Source organism: Fonsecaea monophora (genome assembly GCF_001642475.1).
Source record: "Fonsecaea monophora strain CBS 269.37 chromosome Unknown Scaff120, whole genome shotgun sequence".
Lineage (NCBI taxonomy): Eukaryota > Fungi > Ascomycota > Eurotiomycetes > Chaetothyriales > Herpotrichiellaceae > Fonsecaea > Fonsecaea monophora.
In genome coordinates, this window is record NW_019174051.1 from 20730 (window position 1) to 40547 (window position 19818).

General features: G+C 52.8%; 6 protein-coding genes across 6 annotated transcripts; 4 read left to right on the top strand and 2 right to left on the bottom strand.

Moving 5' to 3' along the window:
* Nucleotides 1-178: 178 nt before the first annotated feature.
* Nucleotides 179-2900, top strand: AYO21_10436 (hypothetical protein; the record flags this gene model as incomplete). The annotated part of the gene is made up of 5 exons (XM_022660355.1): nucleotides 179-250; nucleotides 330-1078; nucleotides 1182-1292; nucleotides 1338-1835; nucleotides 1889-2900. The coding sequence occupies 5 exons, from the start codon at nucleotides 179-181 to the stop codon at nucleotides 2898-2900; spliced, it is 2442 nt and encodes an 813-aa protein (XP_022507317.1).
* A 1542-nt stretch (nucleotides 2901-4442) lies between these two features.
* On the top strand, nucleotides 4443-5732 carry AYO21_10437 (hypothetical protein; the record flags this gene model as incomplete). Its single annotated transcript, XM_022660356.1, has 2 exons — nucleotides 4443-4649; nucleotides 4710-5732. 2 exons carry the CDS (start codon nucleotides 4443-4445, stop codon nucleotides 5730-5732), a joined length of 1230 nt encoding a protein of 409 aa, XP_022507318.1.
* A 351-nt stretch (nucleotides 5733-6083) lies between these two features.
* Nucleotides 6084-7470, top strand: AYO21_10438 (hypothetical protein; the record flags this gene model as incomplete). The annotated part of the gene is made up of 2 exons (XM_022660357.1): nucleotides 6084-6420; nucleotides 6473-7470. The coding sequence occupies 2 exons, from the start codon at nucleotides 6084-6086 to the stop codon at nucleotides 7468-7470; spliced, it is 1335 nt and encodes a 444-aa protein (XP_022507319.1).
* A 508-nt stretch (nucleotides 7471-7978) lies between these two features.
* Nucleotides 7979-8755, bottom strand: AYO21_10439 (hypothetical protein; the record flags this gene model as incomplete). Its single annotated transcript, XM_022660358.1, has 1 exon — nucleotides 7979-8755. The coding sequence occupies one exon, from the start codon at nucleotides 8753-8755 to the stop codon at nucleotides 7979-7981; it is 777 nt and encodes a 258-aa protein (XP_022507320.1).
* A 1974-nt stretch (nucleotides 8756-10729) lies between these two features.
* On the top strand, nucleotides 10730-13453 carry AYO21_10440 (hypothetical protein; the record flags this gene model as incomplete). The annotated part of the gene is made up of 3 exons (XM_022660359.1): nucleotides 10730-10898; nucleotides 10954-12423; nucleotides 12489-13453. 3 exons carry the CDS (start codon nucleotides 10730-10732, stop codon nucleotides 13451-13453), a joined length of 2604 nt encoding a protein of 867 aa, XP_022507321.1.
* Nucleotides 13454-13717: 264 nt separating this feature from the next.
* On the bottom strand, nucleotides 13718-19312 carry AYO21_10441 (hypothetical protein; the record flags this gene model as incomplete). Its single annotated transcript, XM_022660360.1, has 10 exons — nucleotides 13718-14664; nucleotides 14734-14833; nucleotides 14893-15045; nucleotides 15105-15593; nucleotides 15665-15891; nucleotides 15958-16273; nucleotides 16322-16356; nucleotides 16473-16602; nucleotides 16660-16674; nucleotides 16736-19312. 10 exons carry the CDS (start codon nucleotides 19310-19312, stop codon nucleotides 13718-13720), a joined length of 4989 nt encoding a protein of 1662 aa, XP_022507322.1.
* Between the last annotated feature and the right edge of the window lie 506 nt (nucleotides 19313-19818).

Sequence of the window (19818 nt, forward strand, 5' to 3'; positions counted from 1 at the left end):
GGGTCTCGCGCGATCTGTCTCTGGATGTCGTAGGGTTGTGGTCTGGCGTCGCTATCGAGGTGGATCGTCCCAACCCACGCCCGCCGACGCCACCTAATTCCAACTTCATCCCGACCAAAAAAATCAATCACAGGCAATCTGACAGCGAAGTGCGCTCCAAGAAGGGCCGTTTCTCTGCATGGATACCGCTACGCCAGGTGTCGAGTATGCCGACCGTGCCTGCAACTCGTGCAGACAGCGTCGGGTCAAGGTACGCAGCTCCTTGGTTGAATCCGCGTTTCTCCATTCGTTCCGCTTTCCGCCGCTTGGCTTGCTCACAAGAGATATAGTGTGACAAGAGACTTCCTGCCTGCTTCCGCTGTGAGAAATTAGGAAGACCATGCACTGGCTACGATCTGGAACGAAAATTCCTGGACGAGGGCATTAAGGTCCGAAGGAAATATGATGGAAACTTTCAATCTCCGGATTTCTCGCGGGTCGTGGTCTCGAATTCCCCCAGAGCCCCGGCGGCGATGGCGGCGGCAGTGCCTGATCGTCGAATCAATCTTCCACCGATACACAATATCCCAAGCATCTCTCAAGTAAAATCACCCCTCATCTCTTCCGCCCCCAACCTGCCAAGCATACAAGGGGTGTCGGATCGAGCCTCGATTCCCAATATACAGTTTCCAGCCTTTGGACTCCTCAATCAGCAGAGTCCCGATTTCAATATTTTCCCCAATACTCCTCCCCAACCTGCCATCAGCGCTCCTCCTCCGTCGTCTACTTCGTCAACTTTTCAATATGCAGCGACACCCCCTCAATTTCCTGACTATGGGCAGTACTCTCACCAGGAACATCCCACCGCCAAATTGCTCCATGGCAAGCCGCAGTATGCACCCTCAGATTTGGACTCTTCAGTGAGCGAGGACTATTTCGACCTTGACATAGAAACATATTACGCGAAGGGGAACAACGCCTGTGGTTTTATTCCCGGCCTACCAGTGATCTTGACTGATAACAACGTCCCTGAATCGGATGATGATTTCCTGACGAGTGATTTTGCTTCGATTAGTGGCCGGTCATCAGTTTATGATGGGTAAGTAATTCTCAAGTCTGGTAACGCAGAGTTCATTCCGGCTATCTCTTGCGTCTCTTTGCCTTTGTTGGAGCCCAAAGAGCTGACAATTACATGACTATAGCTCGGAAGGAACTCGCAGCAGCCGCCCAGAGTACAGTCAAAAATACCTGCATGAAAGGACAACCGAGTTGGCTTGTCTGACGCGACACTTTGTGCAATCAGTTTCACCATCGTAAGTCAGAGTGGCGGTCTCTAATCCAGCTCTAACAACTAGCAGGATGGATCTCTTCGACCTCGACACCTATTTTAGCAGAATAGTGCCTCTAAAAGCGGTCCAGAACGTAATGCTCAGGTCTGCAATGGCTGCTGTTGCAGCTAACCAGATCGGGCAGATGATGGCAAATCACTCGCCGTTGGAAGATTTGCAGCATCTATTACCATTTATCGGGGAAGACGGCGCTTTGCAGCACACGGACTGGTTCTACAAGGCCGCCAACTACTATGATCGGGGAATTTCATACCTGCGAATCTTTCTGCAGCGTTGGCTGAGCGACACGAACAAGGAAGGGCTTACGGGACATGCCTCGAGGTACAACGACCCACGGACTCTATCAGAGCCGAGCAATAACACTGCACTCGGCGTTTCTCCCAACAAACGACGCCGCATCAGCAGAACCCAGTCATCGGATGGAGCAGACATGGAGGCTTTGGTGGCTGCAATATCTGTCTTCTCGCTTTATGAATCACTCGACAATTTTACCGACGACTGGTCACAGTAAGTCTTTTTAGGAACTGGTTTGAAAAGAACCCCTGTTCTAACGTCCCCAGGCACCTTGATGGCTTTAAAGCGCTCCTGGAAAGCAAAATACTCCCGCATGCCGCTCTTTCTGTCCCTCGCCCACGCGCGAGTCCCTTTATATCGATGAAAGCCGGCCGGGCGGCTTTCTGGAACTTCGCTCGAGCAGATTATCTCGCCGCGTACGTGAACCACTCCAAGACGCGGCTGGATCCGGACAACTTGACCATGTGGAAAGCAGCGGGCTTGCCCGTAATGGACGACGGAACGCTCAACTACAATGATCCATCGACTCCGATCAACGCAGTCGTGACATATCAGCCTGGCGATCGAGAAGACTTGGTGTCTTGCACTTTGATCTGGATAGTGTTGAGGACCATGAATTTTATCGCACCGCAAGAAGACGCTGCACCGAGTTTGAGTGGCACTCCCCGAGTGTTTGACAGTCCTGGAACGAATGCTAAAGCTGCTTCTGAACCGGGTACACCCGGTGGTACGCAGCCACGGATTGCGCGGTGGAAGCAACTGCGGCGACAACTCGAAGACTGGTACGACAACCTGCCATTCACCTTTCAACCGTATGCGATTGCGGCTGCAGGTGCCCAGCAACCTTCGGATCTCTTGCCCGATGGCAGACCACGCTTCGCCAGACTCTTTTTCAGTGTGCCCATGTGTGCTGCTGCTCTTCAACTATATCACTTTGCACAAATCCTTCTCCTGTTGAACCAACCCGTCGACGACCAAGACGCGAGACACCCGGCAAACAGGCTCCGAATGTTTCGCCAGGTAGCCGAAGAGTCGGAGCATCATAGCCGACAGATCTGCGGGATTGCGCTGGGGAAGCCTCCGCCGGCAGTCAGCAGGCAAATGGTGCACTCGCTCTACCTGGCCGGATCATGCTTTGAGGAGAAAGAGGACCGGACTGTTGTCTTGGAATTACTGGACAATATTGCCAAGGAGACTGGCTGTCCGACGGCTCACCGGATTAAAGAGTTGAAGGAGCAATGGGGATGGCAGGACGACACTGTAAGGGAAATTGCATAATGGCGGATGACAATAACAGGGAGACACGCGTGCTCCTTAATGAGGCTTCTGTCAGGCGGTTCCGGGAAAATGTATTTGCGACACAAAATGACCCTGTGCACCACGTGTGACGGCGTTGATGATCGATTATCTGGAGGAGTTGAAAAAGTTTAAGCGCATTAATGGTTGAATCTACTCTTCCTCGCCTGAAGCGTCGTTATCATTACTTGGAATGGGCTACGAGGGTATGACTTCTGGGATCTCTAGAAGCCATACTGAAACTTTCCTCATTTCTCACGCATGTACAAGTATTACAAAAAAAGGGACATCTAGACTCAACAGACCCGGCGACCTCGGCGGTCGGACATCTCTCATCTGCTATGGGGGTTTTATTTCATACTTGTATTTCATGTTTTCTATTAGCCTAGTCCATCACTAGTACTGACAGTGCTGGTGTGCTGACTTGTGCTGCTCAATTGCAAGTTCTGTCTTGCGTCATTGGGCCAAATCAGCGCCGAGAAAGCCGCATCCCACCTCCCGATACTTGGAGACATGTTCTTCGTTAGAGTTTGTACCTGTATCCCCGTCGCTGTCGCTGTCGCTGCTCTTCGGGCGTGCGTGTTCGACCGCGATTCTTCCGTTGCAGCGAGTTTTGCGCCTCTGCTGACTTACTGATCTCGGCCATCAATGTTTGCGATGAGGGAACGCGGGAGATGCATAGCCTATTATCGGCTATATGCCAAGAGATAGTAGTCACGTGACTATCAGTATTGAGTACTTCCTACCTGTGCTGGTGTTGACATGGAAGATTAGCACAATGAAAGAAGAAAGGACCAAGGATGAATCAGATTCAATGAATGCGCGGGCTCTCAGCGCTGTAAAAAAACAGCAAGTCGGGATCCAAATCTGAATGCTCATGCATGATTTGATGAGGTTGCCATCTGCTTAATTCGGAAGTAGGGGGCGAGCGCGCAGAATATTACCGCTTTTGGCAGTCTAAATCGGGAATGCCTCTGCGTCAAAGCCCGCTTGCCGCTCTAAACACCCGGCTTCGGCGTCTCGCCCTCACTTACTATACAAGGTAATTTTCTGCCGAATGGCCTCATTTCTCGTTTCTCGCCGAACGGCAACAAACCCTTGAACTCCACGCGAGAAACATCAGCCGCCCACCCAGTCAGAAACCCCTAGCGTGCCCGCCCCGTCGATTTGGCATTGTCCCCGAAAGAATTCCAGTTATTATTATTCTTCTCACGTAGCAGAACAACAATGGGGACATGAGGCGTCATTTTCACCAGGGATCGGCCATGTTGCCTTGGGGCGCCAGTCAATTCGGGCGAGTCAATATAAAGTGAGGCAGTCAAGCACGGTAAGTTTGGGGCTTTGGGCATCAACAGACGCCTTTTCCAAAACCCCCTTTCCACCTGAAACAAAACCCTTTGGACCCTGTTTCTGTGAAACCCCCCTTGTGCGTGCCCGATCCGTCACAGATACATAAACAGTGCCAGCCTTCTTCCTATACATTTTTCAGCATTTAACAATAAATCCATTGATTTCTTGACAAAAATGTCGACGCCGACGATAAGAGTTTTGGGGGTGTCTGCCGCAGAGGGGCCAGGGATGATGGTTGACGACAAAGCCAATGCTCCGTCTCGACTGAGGCTCCATGGCCGTATCAACATCTTCAACCAGGATGGCTCATTTGATACTGTTCGTATCCGATTGCAAGGTGCCATCTACACCAAAATTGGTTCACAGGCAGCCGTTGAAAAGGTTGGTTCCGGCATCCATCCCGGGAAGAAAGAATACACAGGCTGACTTTGAACTATCAAGATCCCTTCAACGTCCGTTGTCAAATCCAACCTGGACTTCAAACCGGCCTATTCCGCATCTAGAGAACGAAGCGAAGAACAGTATCTCGACTTCGTCTGCCTGATTCCATCCTCCAAACGCGGTCTCTCCGCCGACTTCGTACCATCGATGACACTGTCTGGCACCACATATCTCACGAAAGTGACTGCTCTGACCAACAGGGAACTGTTGGAAGGTTCTTGTCAAGTGGTCTACACGCTCGAAGCAGAGTTCTTGCGGTCGCAGACGAACCAGGTGGTGCGGAGGATCAGTTGCCCGGTCGATGTGTCTTCGGGTCTGACACCTCTGGACGTGGAGGTGATCTCAGAGGGCCACTCAGATCACGTTGAGCAGATTGCAAAGCCCCAGCTACGACTGAACAGATTGCTCAGATCCCAGTCGCAGCCTGAGGTAGCTGTGCACATGCCAAAGTTGGTCGGCTGTGCGGTCAACGACTTCTCCACAGCTTCCACTGGTTGTCGGCGACTCACAGTACCGGTCTCAGTCAATGTTTCCCTACCCTCACAAGCCCGTCGACAAGCACAAGCATTACTAGAGAAAGACTCACTTAGTTGTTCGGTTACGGCTCGCTGGTTTACCAAGAGGACATTCACCACCGGTTCTTCGGCCATGGAATCAACGATTCACAGCGGTCGAGCATCGACTCAGAAGTTTGCCATGACATTACCACCTCTCTACAAATCAAGTACCGAAACATCAAAATACACCACGTCAATAGAACTAGAGCTTCTGCTCCCGGAATCGATCTCAACCCCTTCAATCTCTACCGATCTGTTGAAAATCAGTCACACACTGGATCTCTCCATGAGGTTTGAAGTGATCGGAAATGACTCCCTGAAAGGCCCGCAAACAGCGAACTTCAACCTTCCAGTGGCTCTGCGCACTGCTCAACCACAATCCTTGATCAGCCATCGCACTTTTGATCCACTTCTAGGACTCGTTGAGGAGCAATCAATCTATGCTCCTCCTCCATATGTGTGCTAGAATAAGCCGGCAACCCACTTTTGTACGAAATAGACCTAGCGATCATGATTTGACGAGTGGCGGGAGGCGGAGTACTTGATATGACTAGACTAGAAGGGATTTAAATAGACGATTGTAATAATATATGCGCCTTGGATAGACTGAGTACGAGTACCTGGCCTTTTGTACCTCGGAGAAATTATACCCCGGAATGCCGTGACCCCCAATTGTGCAGCCACGCAGCTTTACTTGGTACATCTGACAACTTCGCCAGTCCCGAGGTCTGCATCCAACGCAACACTCTTTTCATGTCAGCCAAGTGACTTCCACGTCTCTGTACCGGCCGCTGTGGCCGTGGAGAGGTTGTTCAAGATGTTGAGCGGAATCCTCCTCTTCAATCAAAAAGGCGAGAACCTCATCTTCAGAGCGTTCCGTCCCGACTGTCGCCCTCGCCTCGCAGACATCTTCCGCATTCAAGTCATTTCTAATGCCCAAGTGCGGTCGCCCATTCTCACCCTGGGATCAACCACTTTCAGCCACGTCAAGCATGAAAACATATACCTTGTGGCAGTCACAAAAAGCAATGCCAATGCCGCCGTTGTTTTCGAGTTTGTCTACAAATTTATCGCGCTGGGGAAGCAATACTTTGGCAAATTCGATGAAGAAGCGGTCAAGAACAATTTTGTCCTCATATACGAGCTTCTTGATGGTGAGAAGAGGGCCCGGCACCTCGAGAAGTTGTGGCTGACATCTGTCGTTAGAAATCCTAGACTTTGGTTACCCTCAAAACACTGATATAGATGTCCTCAAAATGTACATTACGCCGGACAACATCTCTTCTGCCATTCGATCGGTCTCGGCACCTCCGAGCGACACGTCCAAGATCACGATGCAGGCCACCGGCGCTCAGTCATGGAGGAGAGGAGACATTAAATACCGCAAGAATGAAGCCTTTGTGGATGTCATCGAGGACGTGAACCTGCTGATGAGTGCCACGGGAACCGTCCTTCGGGCGGATGTCTCTGGACAGATTATTATGAGAGCATACCTCAGTGGGACACCGGAGTGCAAATTCGGGCTGAACGATCAGTTGATGGTGGGTCAGGTTGCGCATGGAATAGACGGTCCCATTGGGAACCAAGAAGGAAGACGAAAGGCTACACGGGCAGCTGCTGGCTCTGTCACGTTGGAAGACTGCCAATTCCACCAATGTGTCCAACTCGGCAAGTTCGAGACGGACCGGACCATATCCTTTGTACCGCCAGATGGAGAGTTCGAGCTGATGCGCTACCGAGCTGTTGAGAACGTCAATCTGCCGTTCAAGGTCCACGCAATTGTCCGCGAGGTTGGCACCACAAAGGTTGAATACAGCATTGCTGTCAAGGCCAACTATGGCAGCAAACTGTTCGCCACCAATGTGATAGTCAGGATACCTACTCCACTCAATACTGCCAACATCACAGAACGGACCACGCAAGGAAAAGCCAAGTATGAACCAGAAAACAACTGCATTGTGTGGAAGATTGCCCGATTTGTCGGCGGCAGCGAATTCGTGCTCAGTGCCGAAGCCCACCTCACCAGCATGACGAACCAAAAGGCATGGTCGCGCCCTCCCCTGAGCATGACCTTTTCCTTACTCATGTTTACGAGCTCGGGTTTACTCGTGCGTTACCTGAAGGTCTTTGAGAAGAACAACTACAGCAGCGTGAAATGGGTTCGCTACATGACGAAAGCCGGCAGCTATGAAATTCGATTTTGATGAGTGTCGAGTTTGTTTCCCTGCTTCCCTATCGAAAGCAACTACCACAATTCCCAGGATTGCTCCGAACGAGAACAAGCATGCCGTCAGCAAAGTTTATACAACCAAAGCAATTGTTCTGCACGGCCGGCAAGCAACTTGTCCGGCGCAATTGAAGGGAATGGCGGGGAGATGGAAAACACCACCATCAGTCTATGTCCATTGAACAGTCTGCCCGGACAGGATGTCGACCGACGCATTCGACCCCCCCCCCCCCCCCCCGGCTGATGTCACACTTTGCAAGTTCGCGAGATCTCTAGTAAGCTGCACTGTGGGACGTTTGGAGAGGCATTGAAAGTGCCGGATACGAAAAGCAAGAGAAATGCTTAAGGGAGTCTGTGACCTGAGGCAATGTATCTCAGTTGAAAACCTATCTAATGCCAGTTCGCTGGAGCTGGAAAAAGGGATATTTATACAAAGCAAGAAGCGTTTGGCCGCAGCAAATGCCAATCAATGCCAGCAGGAGCCGTCACCAACTCGAAATGTCCAAATTTGTCCTCGAGACTCTACCACCCCTCCTCAAGCCGACATTGCCCTCCCCCACTAGCAAGCTCCACCTTCTCCCAAGGCTGTCTCTGTCCTTGCCCAGTTTCCTTGCGCAGTCATTCCAATCGCGTTTTGACAGTTTGAGCTTTTCGAGCACTGTCTCTACCAGCATTCGGTCGTCGTCTTCGGTCCAGTCTGCGTCGTCCACTGATGGAGATGACCCGTAGGCCGAATCTTGGTCTGAGGGTACGTGGTTGTGAGGGCTGATTGTGGGCATGTCGAGCTCCACCTCGTCCTCGGGTGTCTCCAGCGCCCTGAAGTCATCCGCTGAAAGACCCATGGGTATGGACAGGGGAATCTTTCGTCGCCTTTTAGGAGTTCGAATTGGTTGCGGTGTCCGTTGACAATCTTGCATGATTACATCTGTAGATGGAGCGCGGACCAAGTCCTCTTCAAAATCACTGCGCCGTCGCTTATTCGCGCGTCTGGGAGGCGGTATTTGTACTTCTTTGGGAGCGGTCTCTGCAATGGGCGCGAAGGGATTCCCCAACTCCAGCGGCTGAGTCGGTCGTGCGTGCTGGATTGCCCCAGGCGCTCCGAGAATGGCCTGGAGGGCGCGACAACTCGAAGAAAGTGGGTTCGGGCGCGCATTTGTAGAGCTCTGGGGTTCATATGCGCCGAAGGATGGCAGCTTCGGTCTTTGAAGTCTTGACTGAGACTGCATGCCGCCATCGCACGAGAACGCGGATGGGAGCAGCATGGTCAATGCGCAGTGTGCGCAGCGAGGTAAAGTGGAATGCGCAAAGAGAGGTCGAGGAAATGCGCCAGGACTTCCAGCGACGTGCGGGCGAGCGATCAAGACGGGAAAAGTGGGCGCATGTATTCGCAGATATGGTCTGAAGCTTGAGAGGAGGTTGTTGTACTGAGAATGGAAAGGGCAGGGATGTATAGAGGGATTGTTGCTGATGTGTGTGTGTGAGACGGAGACCGGAGGTCTGTGCGAGCAGCAGGTAGAGGATGTAGGATGCAGGTCTGGGAGGGGATTGGAAGAGGGAGGAGGAGGATCTGCGAGAGGCGCCGGGAAGAAAAGGCCCGTCGCAGGCCGCAGGATGCATGGGCAGCAAGCCACCAAAACCCTTGAAGCCATGCACCAGTTGGGTGCCAGTCGAAGCTGTGGACACCCAGGACACCCAATTTTTTTTAATCAAGCACCTGGACTCTCCCTAGACGCCTAGCTCAGTGACTAGCTTAGTGCCTAGCTCGGTGCCTACCTGAAGAACCAGCGAGAACCAAGACACGCCGCCGCCGTTGAAAACGAGTAGAGCAGCAGAGCAGCTCCGACAGAAACAACCAACTCAAAGTCAAAGAACTGGCACACCCCTTCCCTACTCGTACAAGCAGAGTCCCAGCATCAGGCTATTTCCCTCTTTTGGTAGTGGTAGTGTTATTAGTGGTAGTGGTCCTGCTAGCCAAAACACGTCATCTCGCCTACGAGTACAAGGGCCGGAGTGATGGGGATGTGATGGATGTGAATGCGATCAACTCGAATGTCTTCTGTACCTCGTACTCTTATGTACTCGGTACTCGTAGTTCTGCCCATCGCATCTATTACCTGCAATCTCACAGCTGAATCACGGTGAGTGAGTGACTACCTAGGTACTTCTCCCCCGATCATCACCGACTTTTTGGCCCATATCCTGCATTTATCGTACGACGAGGTAGGTTCTCAACGGTCCTGCAGCAGTAGTTCCCGGCGAACATGCACTGACCTACCAGCCTACCTACTTGGTAAGCTACTGATAAAATTATCGATTGGCGTCGGAGAATTTGTTATCGAGAAAGCTGGTCAAAAGCGTGGCAGTGTGTGGCCAGTAAAGTGATAGAAGCCCCTCATAAATGCCTCAAGCTTTGCCCGTTACAAGCACCAGCGTCTGCATCAATTCGAGCCTAGAAGGGTCCTCAATTTCAGGGATGAGCTTCCAGGGAAATTGGCTGATCCGGGCTGGTGTGAACTGGCGATCTAGAGCAGCCACAGCAGTCACAAGCAGTCCGACGCGTGGTGACTACGCGTCTATAACGCGCTAGATGTAAAAAGGGAAAGCATGGCCTTGGTTGGCTCACGTGACTGTCTGTGCTCTACCATGTCCACGAGGCTGTACATTCCTCGACTTCTTCTAGACTCCCCATCCCCTTCTGAAGTTATTCTGCTATGATCTCTTTCCCTTCTGTTCTCATCAAGCACGAACCACCAGATCTTCTCAATAAATCTAGCATGCTTCTCCACAAGCTTACGCACACCAGTGCCAACCAACTCTCCTTGCAAGTCATTTCCTTGACAATGCCGGTCACACGGTCCAGATCTCGCCCAGCAAACAAAGCCTTTCTCGGACCTCATTGTCCATCGTGCAGTTTTCCTACCACGTGCGTACCGCTGCATGCAAATTCTCTCCCTCGCGTCTTTGTTTTTGTCCCTCGGATCACTGCATGCGATCCATCCGTGACCCCCCCATAGGCTGTCTCCATGATTCCCTCATGTTCATCAAACCAATTGGTGTGCTTGAAGCTTGCCCATTGCGGCAGAAGATACAGCTCAAAGCAGTCAGAAAGCTTCTTTGCGTCCTTTGCCCATGAATCGTAGGGACAAAACGATGCTCTTCGCCCCCCGTCGTTTCCTTCGACCCTTTCAGACTGGCCCCTCTCCTTGCTGCGTAAGGTTCTCTCGTGCGCGATCAAGATGAGGAACATTCAAGGCGCCATTTTCGCCATCGTGCTCAGCTTGACCTTTGGCCATGTCTCTGCTTTCTGGCGAATGGTGTGCGGCACGGTTCAGGTAGGCAGAGTCGACCCCATCGTCAACCCCGGCGGGATTTCCGGTCACTGTCATACCATTGCTGGACCAAACAGTAAGTATTGGCTTGTGAAGGCCTGTGGGGATGCACCTCAACTGACTGCGAGTAGATATCAACACCACATCGACATTTGACAGCCTTCAAGCCGCTTACTGCACGTCTTGCAGCGTTCAGAAAGACAAGAGCGCCTATTGGACACCGAATCTGTACTTCAGACACCGCAACGGTTCATTCGAGGAAGTCCCACATGACGGGACAGTCGTGTACTATTTGGATCGTGGCGTGGATGTAGCCAACATGGTTCCTTTCCCACCTGGCTTCCGCATGCTTTCTGGCGATGCTGCAGCTCGATCGTTCGACCCCGTCACCCTGACCTATGGAAACAGGACCTACGGCGGGACTCCGGTTTCCAACCGTATCAGCTATGCTTGTCTGGACAGCAGTGGACCGCAGCCAGAGACTCCAGGCTTCAAATCCACTCGATGTTCCTCAGGTCTTCGCGCCCAGGTGCACTTCCAAAGCTGCTGGGATGGCGTCAATCTGTACAAGACTGATCAAAGCCATGTGGCATATCTCTCTGGAATGGACAACGGCATCTGCCCGCCTACTCACCCAAAGCTACTCCCTCACTTGTTCTTCGAGGTCATCTATTCCGTGAACAGCGTCGACCAATCTAAAGGTGGGATGTTTGTCTTCTCCCAGGGTGACACGACGGGCTATGGCTTCCACGCCGATTTTTTGAACGGCTGGGACGTCGACGTTTTGGACTCGGCCATCGACCAGTGCATGGGTCCCAACGCCGTCAATAACGGCCAGATCGGTCTGTGTCCACCACTGCAAGCGTCCGTCGACCCGTATTTCAGTCAGAATTGTCCTGAACAGGCTCCCTTTGTCAATGAGACAGTTCACGGCCTCTTGAAGGTCCTTCCAGGTTGCAACCCCCCCACAGGCGGTCCATTACGTGCCACTCAAAATATCTGCCCTGTCCAACCGGCGCTGAATTACATCCCCAACCAAGACTGGAGGAACCGATCCGTCGCCATTCCGGGTCAAAAGGTGGGAAGCTGGCAGTATATGGGGTGTGCTCTCGACACAAGTGCACCTCGGCCGCTCGCCGGTTTGAGCTATAGCAGTCAAACCAACATGTCCATCGAGAGCTGCACGGCATTCTGCAAGCAAAACGGCTATTTTATGGCTGGCATGGAGTACTCGTCTCAGTGCTATTGCGCTAGCTCGTTGACACAGCCCCTACAGAGCCCACTCAACTGTTCACAGCAGAATTACATGGTTTGCACTGGCAATCAGTTCGAGTATTGCGGTGGACAGAGTTTGATGCAGATATGGAACGACACCACGTACTCGGGACCTGCAATCAAGCCTGTCCCTGTTCCCGGGTCGACCGTGATGTCTGTCCCTGGCGGTGGAAATGCGACGTACCAAGGCTGTTACATGGAGGGAGTAGGAGGTCGAGCCTTGACGGGATCGTCTTTCTCGAACAGCACCGGTATGACCCTGGAGCTTTGTGCCGCGTTCTGCTCAAAGACCAACTCTGCGTTCTTTGGCACCGAGTACAGTCAAGGTAAGCTCAACATTCTCCTTTCATCCCTGCTTACAGTCCCATTTGGCTGACTTGAGCTTGTGTAGAATGCTACTGCGGCGGCAGCATCAGCACCGCCGTAGCCCCACAGACGGCCTGCTCCTCCTTCTGCTCAGGCGACAAGACCGAGTTTTGTGGTGGAAGCTCTCGCCTCTCTGTTTGGGCGTTGGGGAACTATCAACCGCCTGCTGCAAGCGGAAGTGGCACAGCTACCGGCACCGGGGGAAACTCCGGACCCTCATCGACTGCGAGCCCCGTCCCCGCCGCCACGGGCATTACATCGATGGGCTGCTACAGCGAGACGACTCCGACACGGGCCTTGACGGCGCTCTTCACGGCGGGCGCCTCGATGACGATCGATCTCTGCGCCCAGAAAGCCCAACAGCTCAACCTGCAGTACTTTGGCGTGGAATTCGCGTCGCAGTGTCTGGCGGGCAGCGCGCTGAACCCGGCTTCCACGCCCCTGGTGTCGACAAAATGCAGCATGAAGTGCGCCGGCAACAGCACCCAGGTGTGTGGCGGGTCCAACGCCATCTCGCTGTACCAGAATACGCTGTACGTCAAGCCGACGAACCCGAACCCGGTCAACGTGCCGAACCAGCCCGGTTCCCAGTACGGGTACGTGGGGTGCTACAACGAAGGCAACGGCGCCCGCGCGCTGGGCAGCACCGATCGAACGGGCTCCGCGGCCACCTCGTCCGCGACGCTGACGGTCGAGGCCTGCGCGGCCTTTTGCTTCGCAAAGGGCTACGCCTGGATGGGCGTCGAGAACGGCAACCAGTGCTTCTGCAACGCCGCCGGTGTCATCAACGGCGCCGTCCTCTCTCCCGGGGGTGACGCCGACTGCACCGTCACCTGCACCGGCAACGCCACCGAGAACTGCGGCGGTAGCGCCAAGTTGAACGTCTACCAGCTGAGCAGCGGGAGTGCGAGTGCGCGGTTCGCCACGACGGGGAAGTCGGGCAAGAGGGACATCAGGGGCGTGAAAGGTATGAGGTTCCGGACTTGGTGAAACGTTTGCTAAAACGTTTGGTTTCTTGGGGAGGGGTTTTTTTTTTCTCTCTCATCTGAGTGTATGTCGGTACGTATGCCGGCATGGCCCTCGTATGTATGTATGTACGTACGTATGTATGCATCATGTGTTCAATCGTGCAAATGGCGCTCAATCGTGGTCAAGGAGAGAATATCTACCATCTATCTGGCTGCCGGTTGGTGGTTGGTCGGTTGGTTCGTTCGTTCGTTGAATATACCCACTACCTAGCACGCAGCGCTCGCTTTAAACGGTAACATGTACCTCATCCTCGTGTGTCGCTCCCTGACCGGCAGATCCCAGCTGACCACGTGCCACTGCCCGAGTCGGCGAACTCCCACGGCCAGAATACATCAGACGTCGAACCACGCGCTGGATGGGACTGTCGTCAAACAGAAGTGTGACGACGACGTAGACGACGGTAAAGGCCGACGCTACGAGCACCAACGCCACAGTCCACAGGGGGACGAGACACAGACGAAGAAAGCTGACGACAGCTCTAGCAAGGGTCTGGGGCCCTCTCCGCATCCGCCAACTACTCTTCTTGTTCTTCGTCTTCGTCTGCCCCTTGTCTGAATCCTCGTCCTCATCCGAATTCTGGGATGACTCTTCTTCTACTCCGACAGAGGCGCTCTTGACCCCTACACCTACCGCCGCCGCCGCCGCCGCCGCTGAAGACCATCCTCCTTTTCCGACCTGCCCCTCTTGACCACCAGGACCGTGCCCGACACAGCCTAGCAGCCGCAGCGCAAAATGCACCTCCCCCAAAGGGAGCACAAAGATGACATACCACAGCACGTCCATTAGCGTGTGAGGCGACCTGTCGGCCGCCATAGGGGATGTGAGGCCATCGTCGACAGACCCGTCTCTGGTGCCACCGCCTGGTTTGGAGTCAGTGATGACGCTCTGTTCGGAGCGCTTCTCGAGCTTGGGATGCGGTAGCTTACCCTTGACAAAGCCATTGCTGTTGACGCTGACTGCTACCCCTGCAGCTGAATCTGGAGCTATTTGGACTGGCGCTTTGTTTGGAGCAAGAGGGTGAGGAGAAGCCCAGCGACTGTGCTGCAGCGTGGATACAAGGTAGGTGCTATGACGGCGCGCCAATTTGCCAAAGGAACCAAAGGCAGCGGCAACTTCGTTGACGTTGAAGGCGATGAGGATGAGGGGAATGATGATGGCGGCGGAGATGGAGACTGGGCAGGTTGTCATCAGCGGCGCGAGAGAGGTGAAAGGTTAGGAGCTCAATGGGTGGGCTCACTCACACATATACTTGGAGACATAGCCGAGATGGAGGCCGTCAGGGTCTTTGGGGAACTCGACGATGTTGATGGCGAAGAATGCCGCGATAAAGGATAGGGGGAGCTGGGACATTGCGTCAGTTATTTGTGGTGTCAAGCATATGATTGCTAAATGGTACGCACGAAAACTATAGTGACAATGGTGAAGACCATGATCGTATTACCCTGCCTGGCTGTTTCTTCGGCCTGTCTCCGTGTCTGCACGGCTTCATCGCGGGCCCAACGCGCCTCGAGGAGGCTTGCATGCTTCTGTTTGAGGTCGACCAGATGGTTGAGCTGGAGAGAGACAGTTAGAGACTTGCACAAGCAGATGGGAAATGAGAGTAGAGGTGTACCGCGTCTAGTGTTCTTGCAGCCTGATCGTCCATTCTCTTGATATCAGCAATGTTCCAGTCCACGATCTGGCATGGTATGGCGAATCTGGGGGTATCAGAGTCTGCTTGCGTCTCTCGGTCGTCTGTGGTGACTTCATGCTGACTGTCGTTGCCGTTGCCGTTGCCGTTGCCGTTACCATTATGCGCCTCGACACCACCAGTCGCTTGGGGAGGTCTAGGCTTATTGCCTTTTCGAGAAGCATCACTTGGGATTTTGACACCCTTGGCGAGTCTCTTCAGATCCTTGAGGACCTTTTGCTGATCTTGGAAGATTATCAAAAGGGTGTGGAGTTCGTCGCGGATATCCTTGACCTCTTTCAACAGTTCAACCTCTTTGCGGATATCAAGAAAGTCTCGACTATTCTTGTCCAGGTCATGGCCCGTGTCCTGGTTCTTCAAGTTCTCTACCATGGAGGAGAATTTCTTGAATTGTTGAGCTTCTTTGTTGGTCTATCAAATCAGGGTGAGTCAGTATTTTGCAGTCTGATATGGAGGGATGCTGCTTGGATGGTAGAACCAACCACTGCCCCTATCGACATCTCATAGTGCTCAAGAAAGTGGACTGTCTTATCGCCACCCTTACTCGGGTCGAGGCATGTTCTCAGGCACTCGCCAATAATGAGTTCGGCAAATTCATATGTTGACCGGATTGGAGAAGAATTCGTCTCGATGTTGCGGGCAATATCAGTGCGCTCGTGAGGTTCACCTTGGTAGCTCCATCTCTCAGGGAAGCTGGTGAATACCATGTCTATACTTCGTCAGTATTCTCACGCCCAAGAGTATAAAAGAATATGTCTCTGTGAGCAAAGCCTACCTCCAACAACCCACAGCCACAACTGGTCGACCATCATAAGGACCTTGTCGCCAACGAGATCACCGCGATCGAACAGGCGACCTGTCACTTGATCACCATCTCTGTCGCTGGTGTCGTCTAGGGAGAAGTAGTAATACTGGTCGAGCGTACGGCGAAGGTGAATAGGGTTGCTGCCGTCTTTGGCATTCAAATATGCCCAAATGAGCTTCTTGTGCTTGTCCGCTTCATGCATCTCGCCACGATCCACTATGATGCTCTTTACATAGTCTCTCATGTCGACAAACGTCTCCCACTTCTCCCAGTGGATGTAGGGCATCTTATTGTCAGTTAGTTTGGGCCGGATCTTTACTCCAAGGGAGCTTACAATGAATACAAAGTCTGCGTGGCCGTCACGCTTGTCTACATGTGGACCATGGGAATATCTCATTAGCATGGGAGCACGAATAAAAGCGGGAGACCAGTCAAGGGGGATGGAGAACAGAAACAAACGAGACTGAGCATACTTATAGACTCACAGAAGGGAGTCAAGAAGCAAGCATGGGGTCGGTGAGGCGAGGCTTTGTGTAGTCGTTCAATCCAAAGATCAGGACGCAGGACAACAGCCCGCGAGACTTTTCCTACACTCTCGTACTGCTGCATCGTGAGCTGAGATTGAAGTATTAGAGATATGGATTGAAGTTGTGGTCTCGACAGTGGTCATACCTCGATCCATCTCATCTGTGACACGGTTAGCCACCAGTGATATCGTGGGCTTTAAAGCAGAGGATGCGGAACTCACGTTATTTGCTGGAAGATGTAGCCATCTGAGGCGCTGCACTTCAGCCGGTAAGTTTCTGTAAATGTCGGCCTTCCCGTTGACAATATCTCTGAGCTTGGGCTTGTCTGCCTCTTTGAGAGGACGTGCGATACCATCGGAGAACTTGATGTCAATAACATTCGCGTTGAACAGGCTGTCCACATCGTCGGTCCGTCCGATAGGTTCGTTAGAAAGTTTTGGAGCATCCCCTTTTGCCTCGAGGACTTGGAACACCAGATTGTTTGTGGTTCGTTGGCCGCGTATGACATTTTCAACCTTTTCTGTGGCGATGATCCTTCTTTGTAGGTCTGTCGAAGTCAAGGGTTGGGACGCTGTGGACTCAAAATTAGGCGCCCCATCACCGACAGTCGCCGACTCATCGACCGTGTGGGGAGCATGCAAGTCGACTTGGTCGCTAGATGCGGCTTCCCCAAGAGGTTTTTGGTGATCCCTCTTAGCTTCAATGGCAAGATCTCTGGCTGTTTTGCCAGCATGGTCCTTTAAATCTGGATCCGCCCCGTGGGCAAGGAGCAGGCGCACCATGGGCTCCTGGTCGTCTGAAGCAGCATAATGCAGAGCTGTACGTCCTATGCGGTCCTGGTCGTCGATTGGGCTTTCACACTCTAGCAGGACGCTGAGGACTTCCTCATGGCCTTGCATGACGGCAAGATGTAGGGGAGTGCAGCCATCTACATCCCGTATCGAGAGGTTGAAACCGTGTCCTACCATAGCTCTGACTATATCTTCCTTGCCTCTGATGACGGCGTGGTGTATCGCCGTCCTGCCTTGGTCATCGCCCAAGTAAGGATTGCCTCCCATGTCCAAAAGTAGGTTGAGAGTCACCCCATGGCCATTGTGTACGGCGCATATCAAGGCAGTCCATCCGTGATCGCCGCGAATGTCGATACTATAGCGTTCAAGGCCATCGAGCTTGTCGGCAACGACTTGATCGAGACCTAGGAACGACGCAACCATCATGTCGGAGAATTCTCGAGGACAGGGAAAGGGGACTTTGTCGATTGTACTCCAGAAAACCCGAAACCAGGTTTTGAATCGGGCTGAATTGGTGTCACAGAGGGCGATTGCGTTTGGCAAGAGCAGCTCATCTCCATTGGTAATGAGGCTAAGGTGGGGTGCCCAGGATTCAGCCGCGTACTCCAGAAACGGATGCAGCTTGAGATACTCCTTGATCCAACCATCGGACTCGGGGGTTCCATCTTGTATGGATTCTGGCAGGGGATCGGTGGCGAACTCGTCGAGCAAAAGGTCGGCGATGCAGCTGGTTGCAAGCAGAAGCTGGGGGTTGCCAGGATTCACCATGCCATCGCCACCAGGCCCTTGGAGTAGGAAGTGGCGAAGCGACCAATGCAGAGAGTGTACCTTCTCCTCTGTGATATGGAGGAGATCCACGCTCGCTGTCACGATACGCTGGCTGTAGGATGATTCGTCCGACGACTGAAGGTACTTGACCTCCCTGTCTCCAAGCTTGATCGTGAGGGCCACATGCAGTTCCGCCAAGGTCAGCGGTCGCGTCGCGGCACAGGCTATGGAGAGAATTTTCATGGCATAATTTCGGTCTTCGCTCCGCTCAATCATTGCAAGATAAACCTGTGAGATAACTGTAGGCAATGTCGTGGATAGAAGTTTTTCCAGCGATCCTTGCGTGTAGATGTTGGAATTCTCCAGCATACGAATCGCTTCATTGGCCCAGAGATACGTGCTTCCCGCCCTTTCAAGCATTGTCTCCTCGACACGACGCGATGCAGATGCTTGAAGGCCGCTGCGGATGGCCAGTTCGAGAACGGCAGACCGAACATATTGCTTGATATCGTTGTCAACTTCCCTCTTCAGGCTCCAGTTGTCCAAGTTCAACCATCGCCATTCAGTTCTACCTTGGGCCAGACGACACCAATGGTCATATATCTTAGGGCGCGGACGAGATGTGAGTATGAGCTTCAATTGGTATCGCCGCTTGCTCGTACACAGATCCCCAATGACTTGAAGCAATTCCGCCTGCTCACTGCACTCGTTCAACGCATCAAGTATGCAGACCAAGTTCCCGCATTCAGGATCGTTGATGACGTCGAACAGAATCGACCGTAAACCGGCTGGGGTTTGAGCGCGACCCCCGAAGTTTTCATCATATAAGGGACGAGCATGACGGATGAGAGCTGGTTTCCGGGTAAATAGCTGATGCAGCATAGCACGGAGAGCCGATGTCAATTTTTGAAACTCCTGACCACGATCATTGAAAAAGAAGTAGCAAATCGTGGCCTTAGGACCCCATGTGGCACGATCGATGAGGTGCTTAGCCAGCACTGTCTTCCCACAGGCCGTCCGACCCATGAGCATGAGAACGGTTACCTCGAGGTCCTGGAGCCAGTCTTGATAGTCGGCAACACGGTCTATCCACTCACATGTTCCAGGGGCTGCTTTCTGCACTCTGTCCTTGAAATCTTTGTAGGGAGTTGTGGCAAGACCCTTCACAAAATTTTTGTCCTTTTGGTCGTCGAAGTTCCTTTCGTGTATATCGCCGCGGATACCAGCAACGAATTCCATGGTGTTAATATGTCGACAGAGAACAGGGTCGAGTCCGCGTCTCACAGCCTTAGTGACCGGCACCACCAGATTGATCGCTGATGGGGTTTGGAAACAATGTCGGAAACTGAATCCAGTGAGCAGCATACGCCAGAACAGCTGATCTGGTTGATCGTAACGCGGAAGCTCCGAGAAAATTGACAGAACATTCACTGGAGCGTACTAGGGATACGGCCTCGCAATCTTCACATTCACATAAAAGGCAACTGGCGAGGCCTTGTCGGCTGAACCTCAACCAGGCTGATGAGCCAAAGCTGTTTTTGATGTGCAGCAACCACGTCAATAATACAGGCATGGGTAGCTGCTGGTTAAGCGAGGCCGAACTGGTAGGTAGTTGGTGATGCCGTATCCCTGCCCAATAAGTGAGTACAGCCCCCACACATTGAGAGATGCTGGCGAATGAAAAATGGTTGAGGTGTCATGGGTGGCAGTCCAGCCTGTGACGGCTTCGCGGCGCAAGCGATAAG